Source organism: Gopherus flavomarginatus (assembly GCF_025201925.1).
Source record: "Gopherus flavomarginatus isolate rGopFla2 chromosome 13 unlocalized genomic scaffold, rGopFla2.mat.asm SUPER_13_unloc_1, whole genome shotgun sequence".
Lineage (NCBI taxonomy): Eukaryota > Metazoa > Chordata > Testudines > Testudinidae > Gopherus > Gopherus flavomarginatus.
Window position 1 is genome coordinate 2,961,051 of NW_026114609.1, and position 15,708 is coordinate 2,976,758.

Consider the following 15,708-nt stretch of genomic DNA (forward strand, 5'->3'; position numbering starts at 1 on the left):
CTCCCCACCTTTGCTGCTGCCATTCAGCAGCCATTAATATGGATTTGTTTTAGTTAATGCGACCCCCTCAACCCCTAATTCATCCATGAATCAAGGAGGCAAGACCCTCAATTGGGCATCAGAGGGGTAATGGGTTAGTGTACAGGACTTATAGTAGCAGTGCTGAGTGGAGCGATGCTGAGGTTGTGAATTCAAACCTCAACTGAAGCACTAGCTTTCTTTAAGCAAATGGGTTCTGCCAATCAGTTTGCCCTATAGAAAATACAATTGCAGCTCAGAAGACACCGAGGTCCCCTTGCTTTACAGAGAGCAGGACAGATTCCACAGATCTACCAGGCTCTGCTCTCCACCAGCCACGTGTGTCAGGAGGGGTCAGGCAGAGCCCAGAGCACTGCCCCTGACTCCCCCTCAGTCTTTGCTCCCCAAACCACCTGTGTGCTCACCCTCTTCTCTGTGAGACTCAAACCCTGCCTGACTTTCTATATGTTGATGTGGTTTTCGTCTGTCCTGTTGATGTGCATGTGGGTCCTGTGTGATTTTGGTGGATGCCTGGCATAGTTTTGGGTGCGTGTGTGTATGATTTTTGCATACAGATTGTTTTTTTGCTTAGTATTCTTTTGGTATGTGGGTTTTGTGCTTTCTTATTGTGGGCTTTTGCAGTATTTTTTGGTGTGGATTTGTTCTTTCTATATTTTGTGTGGCTTTCCCTTTTGCATATATGTCTCTGTGTGCTGTGTGGGTTTGTGTGGGTTTGGTTTTTGTTTATGTCTGTGTGGGCCTGTGCAGTCTGTGATTTTCTCTTTCTCTCTGTGTGTTTGTCTCTCTGTTTGTATCTTCATGTGTAAATTCACTGGAATTTTTCAAAATCTTCACAGCTTTGCCAATTTTCACCAGGAATTTTTCTCTATTAACAAATTCTCACGTGTTCCCTACCAGTTGCTGACCATTGCCCCAGGGGCATGTCAGTCTCAGGGGCCTGATTGCCCATTGACCCTTCCCTTATTGGGATTGGGAACTAGCCAACCAAAAACCCCACTAAGTTTTAGTAAAGGGCCAACAGTCCCTTACACGAGCCAGCCCCATGAGGGTCACCGATGGCCAGAAAAGGCAGCACAAGCTGGTCCCATGGTGTAATGGGCAGCACTCAGGACCCTGAATCTTGTGGTGTGAGTTCAAATGTCAGTGGGACCTTGTGTGGGTTTGTGGTAAAGCCCTAGTGCTCAATTTCACTGTCTCCAGTTGTCTAAGAGTGAGTCTTTTCCCTCCTGCTGGGTGACTCACACCTACTGGAGCCAGGTGTTTGGTTGGGATGGCTGCAATGGATTGGGGTGTAGAAGTGGCTATGGCTGCCTGTAGTCCTGTGGTGTGACCTGATGGTTGGTATTCTTGCTGCTTCACCTGATGCTCACGAGTTTGGCCCTTGTGCTTCCTGGCACACTATTCCTCTGGCCCACAAGGCGCTTGAAGAAAGGAGTGCCAGGGCCAGGATTAATAGTCAGGGCTTGGCAGGAGGGAGATGGAGCCCAGCCTGGAGCCCCTCACACCTTCCCTCCTCCGGACACTTAGAGCAGAGGCAGCTGGTGCTGACAGCTCCAAGGGAAGGTTTATAAGCCACAGAGCAATTGAAGGCGGGGCTAGAGGAAGGGAGAACCATGCCTTTGAATGGCCAGCAGACAGTCACAAAGACCCCCGGCCAGGCTGCTTCCTGGCATGCCAAACACCCACTGAAAGCGACCCGCAGACCAGCATGTAGGGCAGCTGCTGATGCTCTGTGGCCAATATCAGAAGAAGGTAGAAAAGCAGGGCCAGCCCCCTGGTGTGGCCTCTGTCTGTTCCCACTCAAGGTGCTCACTTTTGCTGTGGGGCAGGAGATTTTACCTCAAGAGGCTTTCCCCCAGCTGGCTAGAAGCAGAGAAACACCCAGGCTCCCAAGGTGCTATTTACCAACCCCCTCAAGCACAGGGACAGGTGCACACTTGGAAGAGGGAAACTGCTCTACACGCCAGCCTGGGCAGCCGCCCATTTTCTTTGGCAAGTCAGGAATGGCAAAGGCTAGACTGGAAGGACTTGGGGCTCCTGCCCCAGCCTTTGTGACACCCAACCCCCAACTCCTTCCCGGGGCTCTAGCTGAAGCCAGAGCATTGGCCTGAGCGGCCAAGAAGAGGTTCCAGCCCTGAAGGGAGCAGGACTTTCAGCACGAAGGTAAAACTGCAGCAACACAACCATGAAGGGACTTGAACCCTCAATTTTCTGCTCTATAGTCAGGCACCTTATCTATTAGGCCACAGGAGAAAAGCTTCTCCAAGCCTTTCTTTAGAAAAGACAGACACTATGTTTCTTGGGTCTTCTACTGAGTGGGGCTGAGACTCTCTGGGCACAAGAAGTAGAGTTCCCAGCAACACGTGAGAATTAATTCTATGGAGCCAGGTGCAGGACTTTGGCAGGGAGGCTCAGGCATGGGGGATTGGGGTGCAGTGGACGGGCTGGCTGTCTAGGTGAGGAGATTTAGTGACCCTCAGGTGCAGGAGAGAGGAAGAGAACGAGGAATTGGCAGTGGCCCTGGAGAAGAAGAGGAGGGGTGGCGGCTCCTAGCAAGCCTGGCTAGCTCATTCAGTAGAGCATCAGGCTCTTAATGAGAGGAGCCAGGGTTTGAGCTGCAGTCCAGGGACTCAGCTTTTAAGTTGCCTTGTTTGCCAGGAGCCAAATCATTCCTGGTGGTGCCCAGAGCCATGTGTGGGACAGAGAGGCTGAGACTTGTGGCGCTTGCTCTGCGGCAGGGATCCTGGCAGCTCAGACTCAGGGAAGGCTTCTGCGCTCAGAGCCGCTGACTTAGAGTTCCCGGGCAGTGCACAATGCCTACTCCACCTCAGGCCCTGCCCCCAAACCATCAAATCTCTTCCTACCCGACCCTACCCCACTTCTTTCTCTTCTCACTCCTCCAGCACACCCCATCAATGGCCAGCAGGAGGTGCTGAAAGAGAAGAGGAGGAGCTTGTCAGCCAGGCCTGCTAGCAGGTGGGAGGTGCAGGGGCAGAGGTGGCTGGTGGGCAGCTTTTTTTTTTTCCTCTGTTTGTTCTGCAGCCCTGTAGCACCCATGGAGTCGCTGACTTGGCTCCTTTCACACGCTAGAGAGAGGAGCAGAACCAGGGCTATGGCTGATCTATGGGGCACTAGGTGAGTGGCAGAGGCAGCAGGTGCTGAGAGTTTGCCTGACCCCTCAGGGACACAGTGTGAGGTGGTGTCCCAGGCATCTCTATGAAAGGAGCAGAACAGGATTTACTTGGGGTGGGGAGAGAATTGAGAGTGTCTCGGGGGTTGTAGAGAGGTATTGCCCGGGTTAGAGACTGGCTAAAACACAAGCCTCACTGTGAGCAGGATTTGAACCTGCACAGGGTAACCCTATTGGATTTCAACTCCAACACCTTAACCGCTCAGCCATCAGAGCTGTGAGCATAAAGCTTCCCCAATGCCAGAGAAACTGGTAAAGAATCACAATGCCCAGGCTTGAAGTCATCTGAACTACAGAATTCCCACCCCAAACCTGGCTCCCAAAGCACAGGGGGGGATTTTGAGTTTGTTCTCTTTGCTTACCCATGTGCAGTCGCACAGAGAGCATGTTTAAAAGTTTCCCCTCCCGCAGAGCGGGAATGGGAAATGATTCTCAGCTTGAAGCCTGATGTGAATGAGAATGTCTGGGCCACAGGGCCAGGGACTGGCCTTTGCTATAGAAACCAGTGACACACAGAACCAGGCTATGGAAAATGTTTCCTGGAGTCAATAAGTGGAATAGCAGCAGTATTGTGCAGAGAAATGTCTCACAAGAGGAGTCAGCGCATTGGTGGTTCAGTAGCAGAAGTCACAGATACAGCGGGGGAGGTCTGTGGATCGGGAGTGAGGGGCACTGGCAGAGCAGTAAGAGGGGAGCCCAGGGCTGGGATAACAGGGGCTGTGGGTCAGGACAGGCAGTTCTGTGCAGAGTGTTCAGAGGTGCCCTGTATCTGCCCTTTCACTGCACCGTCCCTGCTCCCAGAATGCACCAGGCCCTGAACTGAACTCTTCCCCTGCAGGCTGAGCTGGTTTCGTTTGCTGTGATCTTGTTGGATGGGGAGGGGAGGAAGTGACAGTCCCAGCCCAGAGCCAATGCCCCCTGTCACCCAGCACCCTTGGCCCTGGATCCACTCAGCCTAGTAGAGAACTCAGCAGGGCAGGTCAGCCAGGAGCTGTGCCCTGCCAGGCGCTCAGGGGCGTCTACCCTGCAGCTGGGGGATCTCCCCAGCGTGGTCCATGGGAGCTCACGCACTAATGGGGTAGTGGCAGCAGCTGCATGGTGGGTTGGGCTGGTGACTCGGGTCCATCTCCTGGGGTCGGCTGGCTTCATGCTCAGGCGACTGGCCCCAGTCACTGGCCAAGCCCCTCAGCCACGCTGCCTCTGTTAGTGCACTAGCCTTGGGTGGAAGCTGCTGGCTGGCTGGACCCTGAGGGTGGGTCAGGCACTAGGGGAAACCCTCCGGCCTGGAGATTTGTTGCCGAGATTCCTGGGAGCTGTCCATCCCCATGGCTTGTGTGGCTGTCCCCCGGGGCCCAGAAATGGCTCTGGAGGGTGACTCGTGTCACCTGGGGGGAGGTGATCCAGGCAGTGGGCAGCCAGGGGTTCTGACTTACTGATAAAATTGGTCTCTTCACTCCATGGTGCTCGGTGGCCTGGGTCAGTACCAACACTTCCCAGGAATAGGTCGGGGTTGGGTGGGGTTAGAATTTTCCTCTAAAGCGATTTTAGGGTCTGATCCTGCAAGTCCCCCATGTACCCAGTACAGGATGGGTCCAGGCACCTCACTCGATCCAGTGCTGGCATGTACAGCAGAGAATTGGAAGCGGCAAATCGGGGGGTCCTATAAAGGGACAAGAAATACAAGAAATTACTTTTGAAAGGAGAAAAGAAAAAGACGACATTCTCGAGCTGTTTAATAGGGCGAACTGCCCCTTGCAGGCTGCGAAGGGAAATCTCAGGGGTTGTGTTCACCTGTTCCTAGGGCTGTGTCCTCAAGACAGATTTGTGGAAGAAAGAAAATCACCACCGAGAGAGGAGTTGGGCTTAGTGTGGATTTTTGTGCTTTGGCAGGGAATTTAGGATCTGGGACTGGAGCCTTAAAGAGGGAGCGGGTGAAGGCTCCCCTCTGCTTTCAGGCTGAAAGAATCCTGGGTTTGGTCAGTCCATCCGGGGGGTCACATCGCTCCCAGGCAAAGAGAGGAGGAGAACTCCCCCCACAATGACACATGCAGATCCTGGAGAAGAAAGAGTAAAGAGACCAGCAGCAGGTGAAGGTGACTGAGGAGGGGAATCCCTTGTGCATGTTACAGAGCACTTGGGCAGCTGTGGCCATTCAAACACACTGAGCTTTACTAATGAGTAAGGCCAGACTGCTGTGACTCAGAGAAGGGTTTAGGTGTCATAATTGACAAACAGCTCAGCATGAAATCCCCGTGCGATGCTGTGGTCGTCCTTGGATGTACAGACAGGAAAACAGTGACTAGATATAGGGCACTAGTGTTAGCTCTGTACAACATTGATCAGACCAACACTGGACTTTTGCACACAGTCGTCCTGGCCACATTTTAAGTTGAAGAATGAAAAATTGGACAGGGGGGCAGAAAAGAGGAAAAAAGCGTTGAAAAGTTGCCTTCCATTGCGAGACAAGAGCTCAATCTGCTCAGTTTATCACAGAGAAGACCATGAGGTCACTTGATGACAATGCGTAAATCCCCTCCCAAAGAGAAAATCCTGGGTACTGAAGGGCTCTTTAACCTAGCAGCAAAAGGCAGAACAAGAACCAGTGGCTGGAAGTTAATGGCAGAGAAACTAAGATGAGAAATAAGGGACACATTTGCAATCGGTTGATTAAACACTGGAACAAAGTACCCAGGGCAATGACAGATTCTTCACCCCACATGGGGGTGGCAAGAGGGGACGGGGGAGGGGCTGAAGAAAGTGCTCTCGGGTGAGATAGAAAACCATTTCTCTCTGGTGCTTGGCTGGTGGCCTTGCTCTCATGCTCAGGGTCTCCCTGATCTCCATTGCTGGGGTCAGGAAGAAATTTCCCCCAGCTCACACTGGCAGGGATGTTGGAGTTTTTGTCATCCTCTGTGGCATGGGGCACAAGTCACTTGCCCGGATCAGCTGGGTACATCTCACCAAATCAATTCCAGTTCAGGGTCCTCCAGTATTGGTACCCCTCTGCCTCTCCTATGCTCTGCCTGTGGCACACAAAGGGATATTCTCCTAAGGGCTGGAATATTTTGTTTAATCCTGGTTGTTGGGCTCAGTGCAGGGTTGACTTTGTGGCCTGTCACGTGTATGGGGGTTAGACAGGATTATTTAGTTGTCTTGACTGGCCTTAAAATCTAGACATGGATGTTCTGGCTACAATGTTGCAGTGTGTGACCCATGGTCTCTCCAGCTCCCAGGGGCCTCATTCCAATCGAATCCCAGGCCAGGATTCAGAGACTGGCAACTGCAGCGCAAGGCAATCGGGGCTGGTGGGAGTCACTTTGGGGCTGTCACGAGTCACAGAAAACAGAACCTCTCCCAGCATCCCGACTGCTGCCCATCAGGACATCTGGCCGTAGAGGAGCCAGGCCAGTGCCCCCTGTGGAAGGAATCAGGCGAGATGGAAACCCCCAGGATGGGGAGTTGTGTGTTTCAGCCGTGTTGGTATCACTCAAACACATGCACTGTGCCCACACGCAGAGCTAGTTCGTGCTGTAAAACCCCCAGACCCACGAGGGACGTGTTAATCTCAGCACAAGTTCTGCTTTAACCCATTAGAAATAACCCTGTAATTATTATGGCGTCTCAGTGCCAGAGGATGCCAAACCCCTGAGCTGTCAGTAGAGGGCCAGGTGTAGCGTCACTGGACACTGTCAGTGCTTCAGCAGCGACGCCTTGTACGTGCTGGCCCTGGTGGCTCAGACACATGGATAGGGAAAGGGGAAGGTTACACACATCCCCAGCCGGAGCCCTCACCCCTTCCTGCACCCCAACCCCCTCCCCAGCCTGGAGCCCCTTCCTGTACCCTGAACCCCTCATTCCTGCCCTTCACACCCCTTTACAGCCCTCACCCAGTCCCACCCCCCGTTGCAGCCCAGAGCCCCTTCCCATACCCTGAACCCCTCATTCCTGCTCTTCACCCCCCTTTACAGCCCTCACCCCCTCCTGCATCCCAACTTCCTGCCCAGCCCGGAGCCCCTTCCAGTACGCTGAACCCCTCACTCTTGGCCTTCACCCCCCGTTAGAGCCCTCACCCCCCTCCTACACCCCAACCCCCTGCCCAGTCCAGAGCTCCTTCCCATACCCTGAACCCCTCATTTATGGCCCTCACCCCCCATTAGGACCCTCACCCCCTCCCGCACACCAACCCCCTGCCCAGCCCAGTGACAGTGAGTGAGGGTGGGGAAGAGCGAGCCACCGAGGGAGGGGGAATGTAGTGAATCAGGGGTGGGGCCTCAGGAAAGAGGCGGGGCCTTGGGGAAGGGGCGGGGTTAGGCTGTTTGGTTTTGAGCGGAAAGTTGGTAACCCTACTTCAGGCCTAAAGCCTGGGGTGACCTCTCCACTCCAATCTCTAGCCAAGCAAATTGGAGCCTGCAGGTTTCCAGGCCAGGTTCACTTCGTGTCTCTCATTGGAGCTGCTCTGTACTGGCTCCCTGCCCAGCCGCTGCTGCTCCCCCAGAACCCCACCCAGACCTGCAGCCAGCTGTAAGATCTGGGAGTCACAGCCTGTTCCACATGTGGCTCTGAATCCGTTCCTGGGGATTGCCCTCCACATCCAGCTCTCTGCAGATCCTCACCTGCCACGTGGCCACCACTTCCCACAACAGCCTGGCCCTTTCCTGCCTCAGGACCGTTCCCGTGACCTGGCCAGAGGAAAGAGAAGTACAGAGGGGAAGGAAATGGTGGGGATTGTAGTCCCATTCTTAGCAGATTTATCGCAGTCCCAAACATAGGCTGAAAGACGCTGCAAACAGACAAAGTTCCTCTCTGCCCTATCAGATTATGAGTCCCAAGGTTTTTGGGGTCACATTGATTGCCCCCTCTTGCTTAAAGAAACAGTCTTAAAGTCTGCAGCTGCCTTTTCAGCTCCTTTCTGTACCTTTAACTGCAAACTTTATATTATATCCTTTTGGTAACACCCTGATTTCCTGTATTTTTTTACCGATTCAACTCCAAAAGATCCATGAAATGTTACCAAGAAATAGAAAATTGAGAAAGTCAGTGTGTTTGTGAAAATGTTCATATTTTTTAAAGCCATCTCTTGGGTCAGTGAACCCTGATCCATGGACATTCGAGCCACACTGAAGACTGGGCACCTGAAGGGAACGTCCAGTTGAGAGACAAAGTTTCCCTCTTCCCCAGCAGCAGGCTCAGCAAAGCCAGCGTCACATGAGCTGGCAGGGACCATGTCCAGGACAGGTCGGTACATTTCCAGAACCTTGGAGACCATGGCGTGAGGCTCAGTAGGACTGACACTCTGTAGACCCGAGTTTAGGAAAAGAAAAGGGATGGACAGTGAAATGAAATGAAAAAAAATCCTCAACGTTTTAGCTTTGGGTTTAGATTTCCATTGAAAACCACAAAGGTTTCTTGAGAAATTAAAAAAATCCTTCAGCCCAGGCTGCCCGAGGTGCCAGGCTCCCTGGCAGGCTGACACCTCAGCCACCTCTTGCCTCATGGCCTAGGCTCTCAATGCTCTGCTGGTTGCCTCCTCCCTTGAAGGCCCCGAGCAAAAAGAAACAAGCACATGCCTAGCAGAAGACGGTTTTGATTCATTGACTTTTGGGTTATGGACCCACCACGCTTCTGCTGCGTCACTCTGCTGGCTCTTTACCTACAGTCTCCAGCACCCACACTTGCCTTGCGAGCTCTAGCGCTGGCAGGCAGATGCGCAGGCTGCTAGGCAGCAGCCTTGGTAACAGCAGACATGTGTCTCTGTGGCGCAATGGGTTAGTGTGTTTTGCTGTTAATTGAAAGGACGGTGGTTTGAGCCCACCCAAGGATGGCGATAACCCCTTGCTCCTCAAGACCTGCTGGGAGCCTCAAAGGCCACCTTAAACCCATCTCTCGTGGCCCAAGTGGTTTCAGCTCAGGCCCGAAGACTGTGCTGGATGCGACTCAGAAATCCATCTCCCAACGCCCATGCCGGAGGTTCAGGCCTAATCCTCAAGGCCGAATGCAGAACCTTCAGCCAGGCGTGTTTTGCTCCATTCCTGCCTCCGCCCAAGCGGCAATGGAGAAATGTAGGAGAAACGCCGGCTAGAAGACGCCTCCTACTCACTTCTCTGTAGGCTGTGACATTATTAATATCAACTGGGACCATATAGATCATTGCTGCCACCACTGTTATATATTTGCAGCAAATATTGTGCAAAAGTTGTCGTGTGAGGTGTCCGTGAAAAGGTTATGATTTGCTGGTTATAATTATACTAGCTGTATGTGTGTACCATTTTTGTATCTGAAATTATGAATATGGGCTACGTACTTGTATCTCAAATGTATTTGATTTCAAGTACCATCAGTGATGTATTTGGTCAGCTTCTTGAAAAAGGACTATTCTCAGTAAGTGCCCAGTCAAGAAACGCTTCACTGACAATGGACTTTGGAAAATGCCAATCCACATCTGAGCTTTCCTAGGAACATTCAAACTAAGATGTAAACAATGGCGTAGGCCTGCAAATTGAATCATGCATGGACATGAGACCTACCCGTGTGACTCCAGACTCCATCTTGCTGCTGTGATTTTGCTAGGTCAGCCCTAGGACCAATCCTATTCAACTTATTCATAAATGATTTGGAGAAAGGGGTAAAGAGTGAGGTGGCAAAGTTCACAGACGATACTAAACTGCTCAAGATAGTTAAGACCAAAGCAGACTGCGAAGAACTTCAAAAAGATCTCACAAAATTAAGTGATTGGGCAACAAAATGGCAAATGAAATTTAAGGTGGATAAATGTCACGTTGGAAAAACATAACCCCAACTATACATACAATATGATGGGGGCTAATTTAGCTACAACTAATCAGGAAAGAGATCTTGGAGTCATCATGGATAGTTCTCTGACGACGCAGCAATGAATTGACACATATGACCCCAAGATGAGATCATTAATACACTAACCTGAGGAGAAGGACACCCCAACACTAGTAAGGAGAGGAAATACAAAAAGGGAAGAGGGGAGAAACCCCTACTGAACATGCATCACACCTAGCGACGGCGGCAGAACAGATTATCGGCTACTCAACCCAAGAACGGGATCTGCATGTTGCTGTAGACAGATCAATCAAAAGCTCCACTCAATTCACAGCTGTCAGCAAAAAAGTTAACATCATGTTAGTATTCATAAGGAATGGGCTGGAGAATAACATTTGTATACAAACCAAGGGGGAAGCCTCCAATACCCTGGGACCACCCTGCCTACTACAGCGCTGCACACAGGATATTTTATATCTATCTTTGAGAACTGGGGAAGAAATAGGTCTAAAAAGAAACATTTGCTAATAAGAGAAAACCACCCAAATATGAAGAGATTTTATATTAAGTGAGAGTAATTGGACAGTGGAAGTTCAATTAACAGACAGCAATAATTCCCCCCCCCCACACACACACACCATTCACATGGCAGCAGGGAGCCCTTTGAGGAGGTGCTTTAAGAGGGTATGTGAGGGGAGTGTGGAACAGGAAAACTTCCTGGCAGTGGGGAGGAGGCAGAAGCAGGGGCAGGCAAGTGACTGGCAGTTGAGAGTAGCAGTAGAAAGGACTGCGTAACCTTGTGCTGGACAGTCTCCACTGGGGACTTTTTCCTCCTGTCCCCTTCCTCACCAGCAGAGAAAGGCCACCCCAGCCTACCCCAGAGGCAGCTGTGTCTCAGGACTCTGCAAACTGCATCCATTAAGCCCCTTCTCTTTTGGGGAATGATTCAGGACAATTTCCCAAAGAAAGGAAGAAAATTTGCTGCAGGTCAAACGGGTGTGAAAATATCCCAAATCTGAGATTGTTAAATTAACATTGGAGAATTAAAGAGAAAATGGGGCAAAATCTGAAAAGGAGACTAGAGAAAGTGTCAATAATTGCTCCACCAGCACCGACCCCTCATGGAGCCCTTGCTGCTTTTACAGCTGAGAGGAGACGTCCTCTCTCTGACGCCTGGGCATGGTGGAACTGGTGACTCAGTGAAGCTGACTTGAGGCTGATGCAAGGTAAGCAAAGCTGAACCAGCTGCCCAGGGTACGGGGTTGGAAGTCAGAATGGGGGGTGGGCCTGGGTTCCCCTACATCAGTGGTTCTCAACCAGGGGTACGTGTACCCCTGAAGGTATGCAGAGAACTTCCATCAACACATCTAGTTAATTGCCTCATTTTACCACAGGCTACAGAAAAAGCACCAGCAGAGTCTGTACGAACTGACATCCCCGCACAGACAGTGGCTCGTACACATGGCTCTGTGCCCCAGGCACTGACAGGGGAGCGCAGGGCTCACACCCCTGGGGTGTATGGATAATTCTCAGGTACAAGGAGAAGGTTGCCAGCCATGCGCAGTCCCAGGGCACAGGGACAGGCTGCTGTTTCCAGATCGGACACTCGGGGTCTACAAGTGACCTGCTGCCCGACACCAGCTCCTGGAGTTGCCTCTTGGGCAGGAGACCCCCCAGCCCCTCCCCCAGTCTACCCCCTAACCTCCACTCCCCTCCCTGAGCTGGGGGAGAACCCAGTAGTCCTGGCTCCCAGCCCTGCCCCTCCCCCACTCTAACCCCTAGCCCCCTTTCCCCGAGCTGGGGGAGAACCCAGGAGTCCTGGCTCCCAGCCCTGCCCACCCCCGTATTTCCATAGGGCTCCACCCAACGCCCCCCCCCACCGAGTGGGGCAGCCCCGCAGGGCACATCGGGGCGGGCAGAGACGAGGCCAGGGGAGAAGCAGGCACCTGGCAGCCCCCACCACACTGGGGGGCTCCGCGCAGCGGGGGGAGCGGGGCCAGGCCGAGACCCCGGGACACGAGAGTTCGCGTCAGGAGCCGGAGCCCCTCCCCTCCCCGCTCCCAGTGTTTGTGTTTGTGTTTGTGTTTGGGGGTTACTTGCTGTGTGCTGAGCTTGTGTTTGTCAGTCTGTGTGGTTTGTTTGTTTGAAGGACCATGTGCTGTAGCTGGCAGTTGGAGGTGGAGCTACTAGGAAGGTTTGAAAGCTAGAAGCCTCTGGTAATTGGCTGAGCCTTAACCAGTGGGCGGGGCATTCACTCAGGCCAGGGCTTTATAAAGCTGCGCACAAGCGACCACGGAGCTTAGCGAACAGGAGCTGCTAATAGGGAGTTTTGCAAGGGAAGTAAGAAGGGAGTGGGGGTCCCTTGTCTGTCTCATCTGTGACCCATTGGTCCCCTGAACCTGTAAACTGAACCACATCCAAAACCTTTCTGTTTACAGCAGAGCAGAGCGGACAGGGAGCTGTAGACAGGAATTTGAGAGAGTTTGACAGAGGGAGTCTTACAATGGTGAGGAGGACCCGCAACACCTGTGCCAGCACTGCTTCTGTCTCCTCCACCTGCGCCTGTAGCCAGACAGAGTACCAAAGCATGGATGCTTTTACCCAGATTCTGGTGTGGGCTTGCAAAGACTGTAATTTGCAATTTCCACTTACTGATATCCAGGCTGGGGGTGGCATCCAATGTGAAAGGTGCCTACTGGTGGAATCTCTCAGGCAGCAGGTGGGAGAGCTACAGGAGGAGGTGGCTAGGCTGAGGAACATCCATATCCATGAGCAATTCCTGGACAGTATCCATGTGGAGACAGCTGACGGTGCTGTCCCAGTTGACAGGACTACTGACACTCCAGTGGAGGAGGAGATGCCTCAGGGTGTATCTGACACACCAGTGGAGGAGGAGGCTCAGGGTGGACACAGCCAGCTGGTTACTTCTAGCAGCAGGCAGTGCTCCACCGCTGCTGCGAACCCTCCTGCTGTGGTAAAAGGTAACCATTATGCTCTTCTTGATACAGGAGAGAAGAAATCACCCCCAACAGTTAAGGAGGAGAAGCCTCGTACCCCTAAGGCTGGGAGGTCTGCTGCCACCACTGATAAAAAACGTAGGGTAGTGGTGGTTGGAGACTCTCTGCTGAGGGGGATGGAGACACCCATCTGTCGCCCTGACCGTTCATCCCGGGAGGTATGCTGCCTGCCAGGGGCCCGTATCCGAGATGTTACAGAGGCATTGTTGAGGATTATCCGGCCTTCTGACTACTACCCCATGCTACTCATCCATGTGGGCACAAATGATACTGCGAGGTGTGACGCTGAGCAGATCAAGAGTGACTACAGGGCTCTGGGAGTACGGGTTAAGGATTTTGGAGCGCAGGTGGTATTCTCTTCGATTCTTCCTGTTGAAGGTAGGGGTCCGGGCAGAGACAGATGCATCGTGGAGGTGAATGCCTGGCTGCGAACATGGTGTCGCCAGGAGGGCTTTGGCTTCCTCGACCACAGAATGCTATTTGAGGAAGGACTGCTAGGAACAGATGGCGTTCACCTTTCGAAGAGGGGAAAGGCCTTATTTGCGCACAGACTGGCTAACCTAGTAAAGAGGGCTTTAAACTAGGTTCGACGGGGACAGGTGAGCAAAGCCCACAAGTAAGTGGGGAACAAGACCTGGGAGATGGGTTGGAAACAGGAGGGAGCACGGGCTATAATGGCAGAGAGGAAGGAGGGTCAGGGCAAAGCTGGGAGGCAAGATCAAACCAGTATCTTAGATGCCTATATACAAATGCAAGAAGTATGGGTAATAAGCAGGAAGAACTGGAAGTGCTAATAAATAAATACAACTATGACATTATTGGCATTACTGAAACTTGGTGGGATAATACACATGACTGGAATGTTGGTGTGGATGGGTATAGTTTGCTCAGGAAGGATAGACAGAGGAAAAAGGGAGGAGGTGTTGCCTTATATATTAAAAATGTACACACTTGGACTGAGGTGGAGATGGACATAGGAGACGGAAGTGTGGAGAGTCTCTGGGTTAGGCTAAAAGGGGTAAAAAACACAGGTGATGTCGTGCTGGGAGTCTACTACAGGCCACCTAATCAGGCGGAAGAGGTGGATGAGGCTTTTTTCAAACAACTAACAAAATCATCCAAAGCCCAAGATTTGGTGGTGATGGGGGACTTCAACTATGCAGATATATGTTGGGAAAATAACACCGCGGGGCATAGACTATCCAATAAGTTCCTGGACTGCATTGCAGACAACTTTTTATTTCAGAAAGTTGAAAAAGCTACTAGGGGGGAAACTGTTCTAGACTTGATTTTAACAAATAGGGAGGAACTTGTTGAGAATTTGAAAGTAGAAGGAAGCTTGGGTGAAAGTGATCATGAAATCATAGAGTTTGCAATTCTAAGGAAAGGTAGAAGGGAGTACAGCAGAATAGAGACAATGGATTTCAGGAAGGCGGATTTTGGTAAGCTCAGAGAGCTGATAGGCAAGGTCCCATGGGAATTAAGACTGAGGGGAAAAACAACTGAGGAAAGTTGGCAGTTTTTCAAAGGGACACTATTAAGGGCCCAAAAGCAAGTTATTCCGATGGTTAGGAAAGATAGAAAATGTGGCAAAAGACCACCTTGGCTTACCTTTGAGATCTTGCGTGACCTACAAAATAAAAAGGCGTCATATAAAAAATGGAAACTAGGTCAGATCACGAAGGATGAATATAGGAAAATAACACAGGAATGCAGAGGCAAGATTAGAAAAGCAAAGGCACAAAATGAACTCAAACTAGCTATGGGAATAAAGGGAAACAAGAAGACTTTTTATCAATACATTAGAAGCAAGAGGAAGACTAAGGACAGGGTAGGCCCACTGCTCAATGAGGATGGGGAAACAGTAACGGGAGACTTGGAAATGGCAGAGATGCTTAATGACTTCTTTGTTTCAGTCTTCACTGAGAAGTCTGAAGGAATGTCTAGTATAGTGAATGCTTACGGGAAGAGGGTAGGTTTAGAAGAGAAAATAAGGAAAGATCAAGTAAAAAATCACTTAGAAAAGTTAGATGCCTGCAAGTCACCAGGGCCTGATGAAATGCATCCTAGAATACTCAAGTAGTTAATGGAAGAGGTATCTGAGCCTCTAGCTATTATCTTTGGGAAATCATGGGAGACGGGGGAGATTCCAGAAGACTGGAAGGGGGCAAATATAGTGCCCATCTATAAAAAGGGAAATAAAAACAACCCAGGAAACTACAGACCAGTTAGTTTAACTTCTGTGCCAGGGAAGATAATGGAGCAGGTAATCAAAGAAATCATCTGCAAACACTTGGAAGGTGGTAAGGTGATAGGGAATAGCCAGCATGGATTTGTAAAGAACAAATCGTGTCAAACTAATCTGATAGCATTCTTTGATAGGATAACGAGCCTTGTGGATAAGGGAGAAGCGGTGGATGTGATATACCTGGACTTTAGTAAGGCATTTGATACAGTCTCGCATGATATTCTTATAGATAAACTAGGAAAGTAAAATTTAGATGGGGCTACTATAAGGTGGGTGCATAACTGGCTGGATAACCATACTCAGAGAGTAGTTGTTAATGGCTCCCAATCCTGCTGGAAAGGTATAACAAATGGGGTTCCGCAGGGGTCTGTTTTGGGACCGGTTCTGTTCAATATCTTCATCAACGATTTAGATGTTGGCATAGA

At 51.1% G+C, this 15,708-nt stretch overlaps 1 protein-coding gene, 1 long non-coding RNA gene and 1 other non-coding gene across 5 annotated transcripts in view; 2 read left to right on the forward strand and 1 right to left on the reverse strand.

The window, feature by feature from the left end:
* The window catches only part of LOC127040991 (uncharacterized), a 49,628-nt gene extending 34,177 nt beyond the window's left edge, over positions 1-15,451 (forward strand). The window contains exon 2 of the mRNA XM_050935508.1: positions 14,126-15,451. Coding sequence (XP_050791465.1) covers positions 14,177-15,118 — 942 coding nt within the window. The 5' untranslated portion in view covers positions 14,126-14,176 and the 3' untranslated portion in view covers positions 15,119-15,451. The remainder of the gene's footprint in view (positions 1-14,125) is intronic.
* LOC127040999 (uncharacterized) overlaps positions 1-15,708 on the forward strand; it is a 341,937-nt gene that overhangs the window by 30,489 nt on the left and 295,740 nt on the right. The gene's annotated exons all lie outside the window — the stretch shown is intronic.
* TRNAS-UGA (transfer RNA serine (anticodon UGA)) lies at positions 3,364-3,445 on the reverse strand. Its single transcript has one exon. It is a non-coding gene; the product is annotated as a tRNA-Ser (tRNA).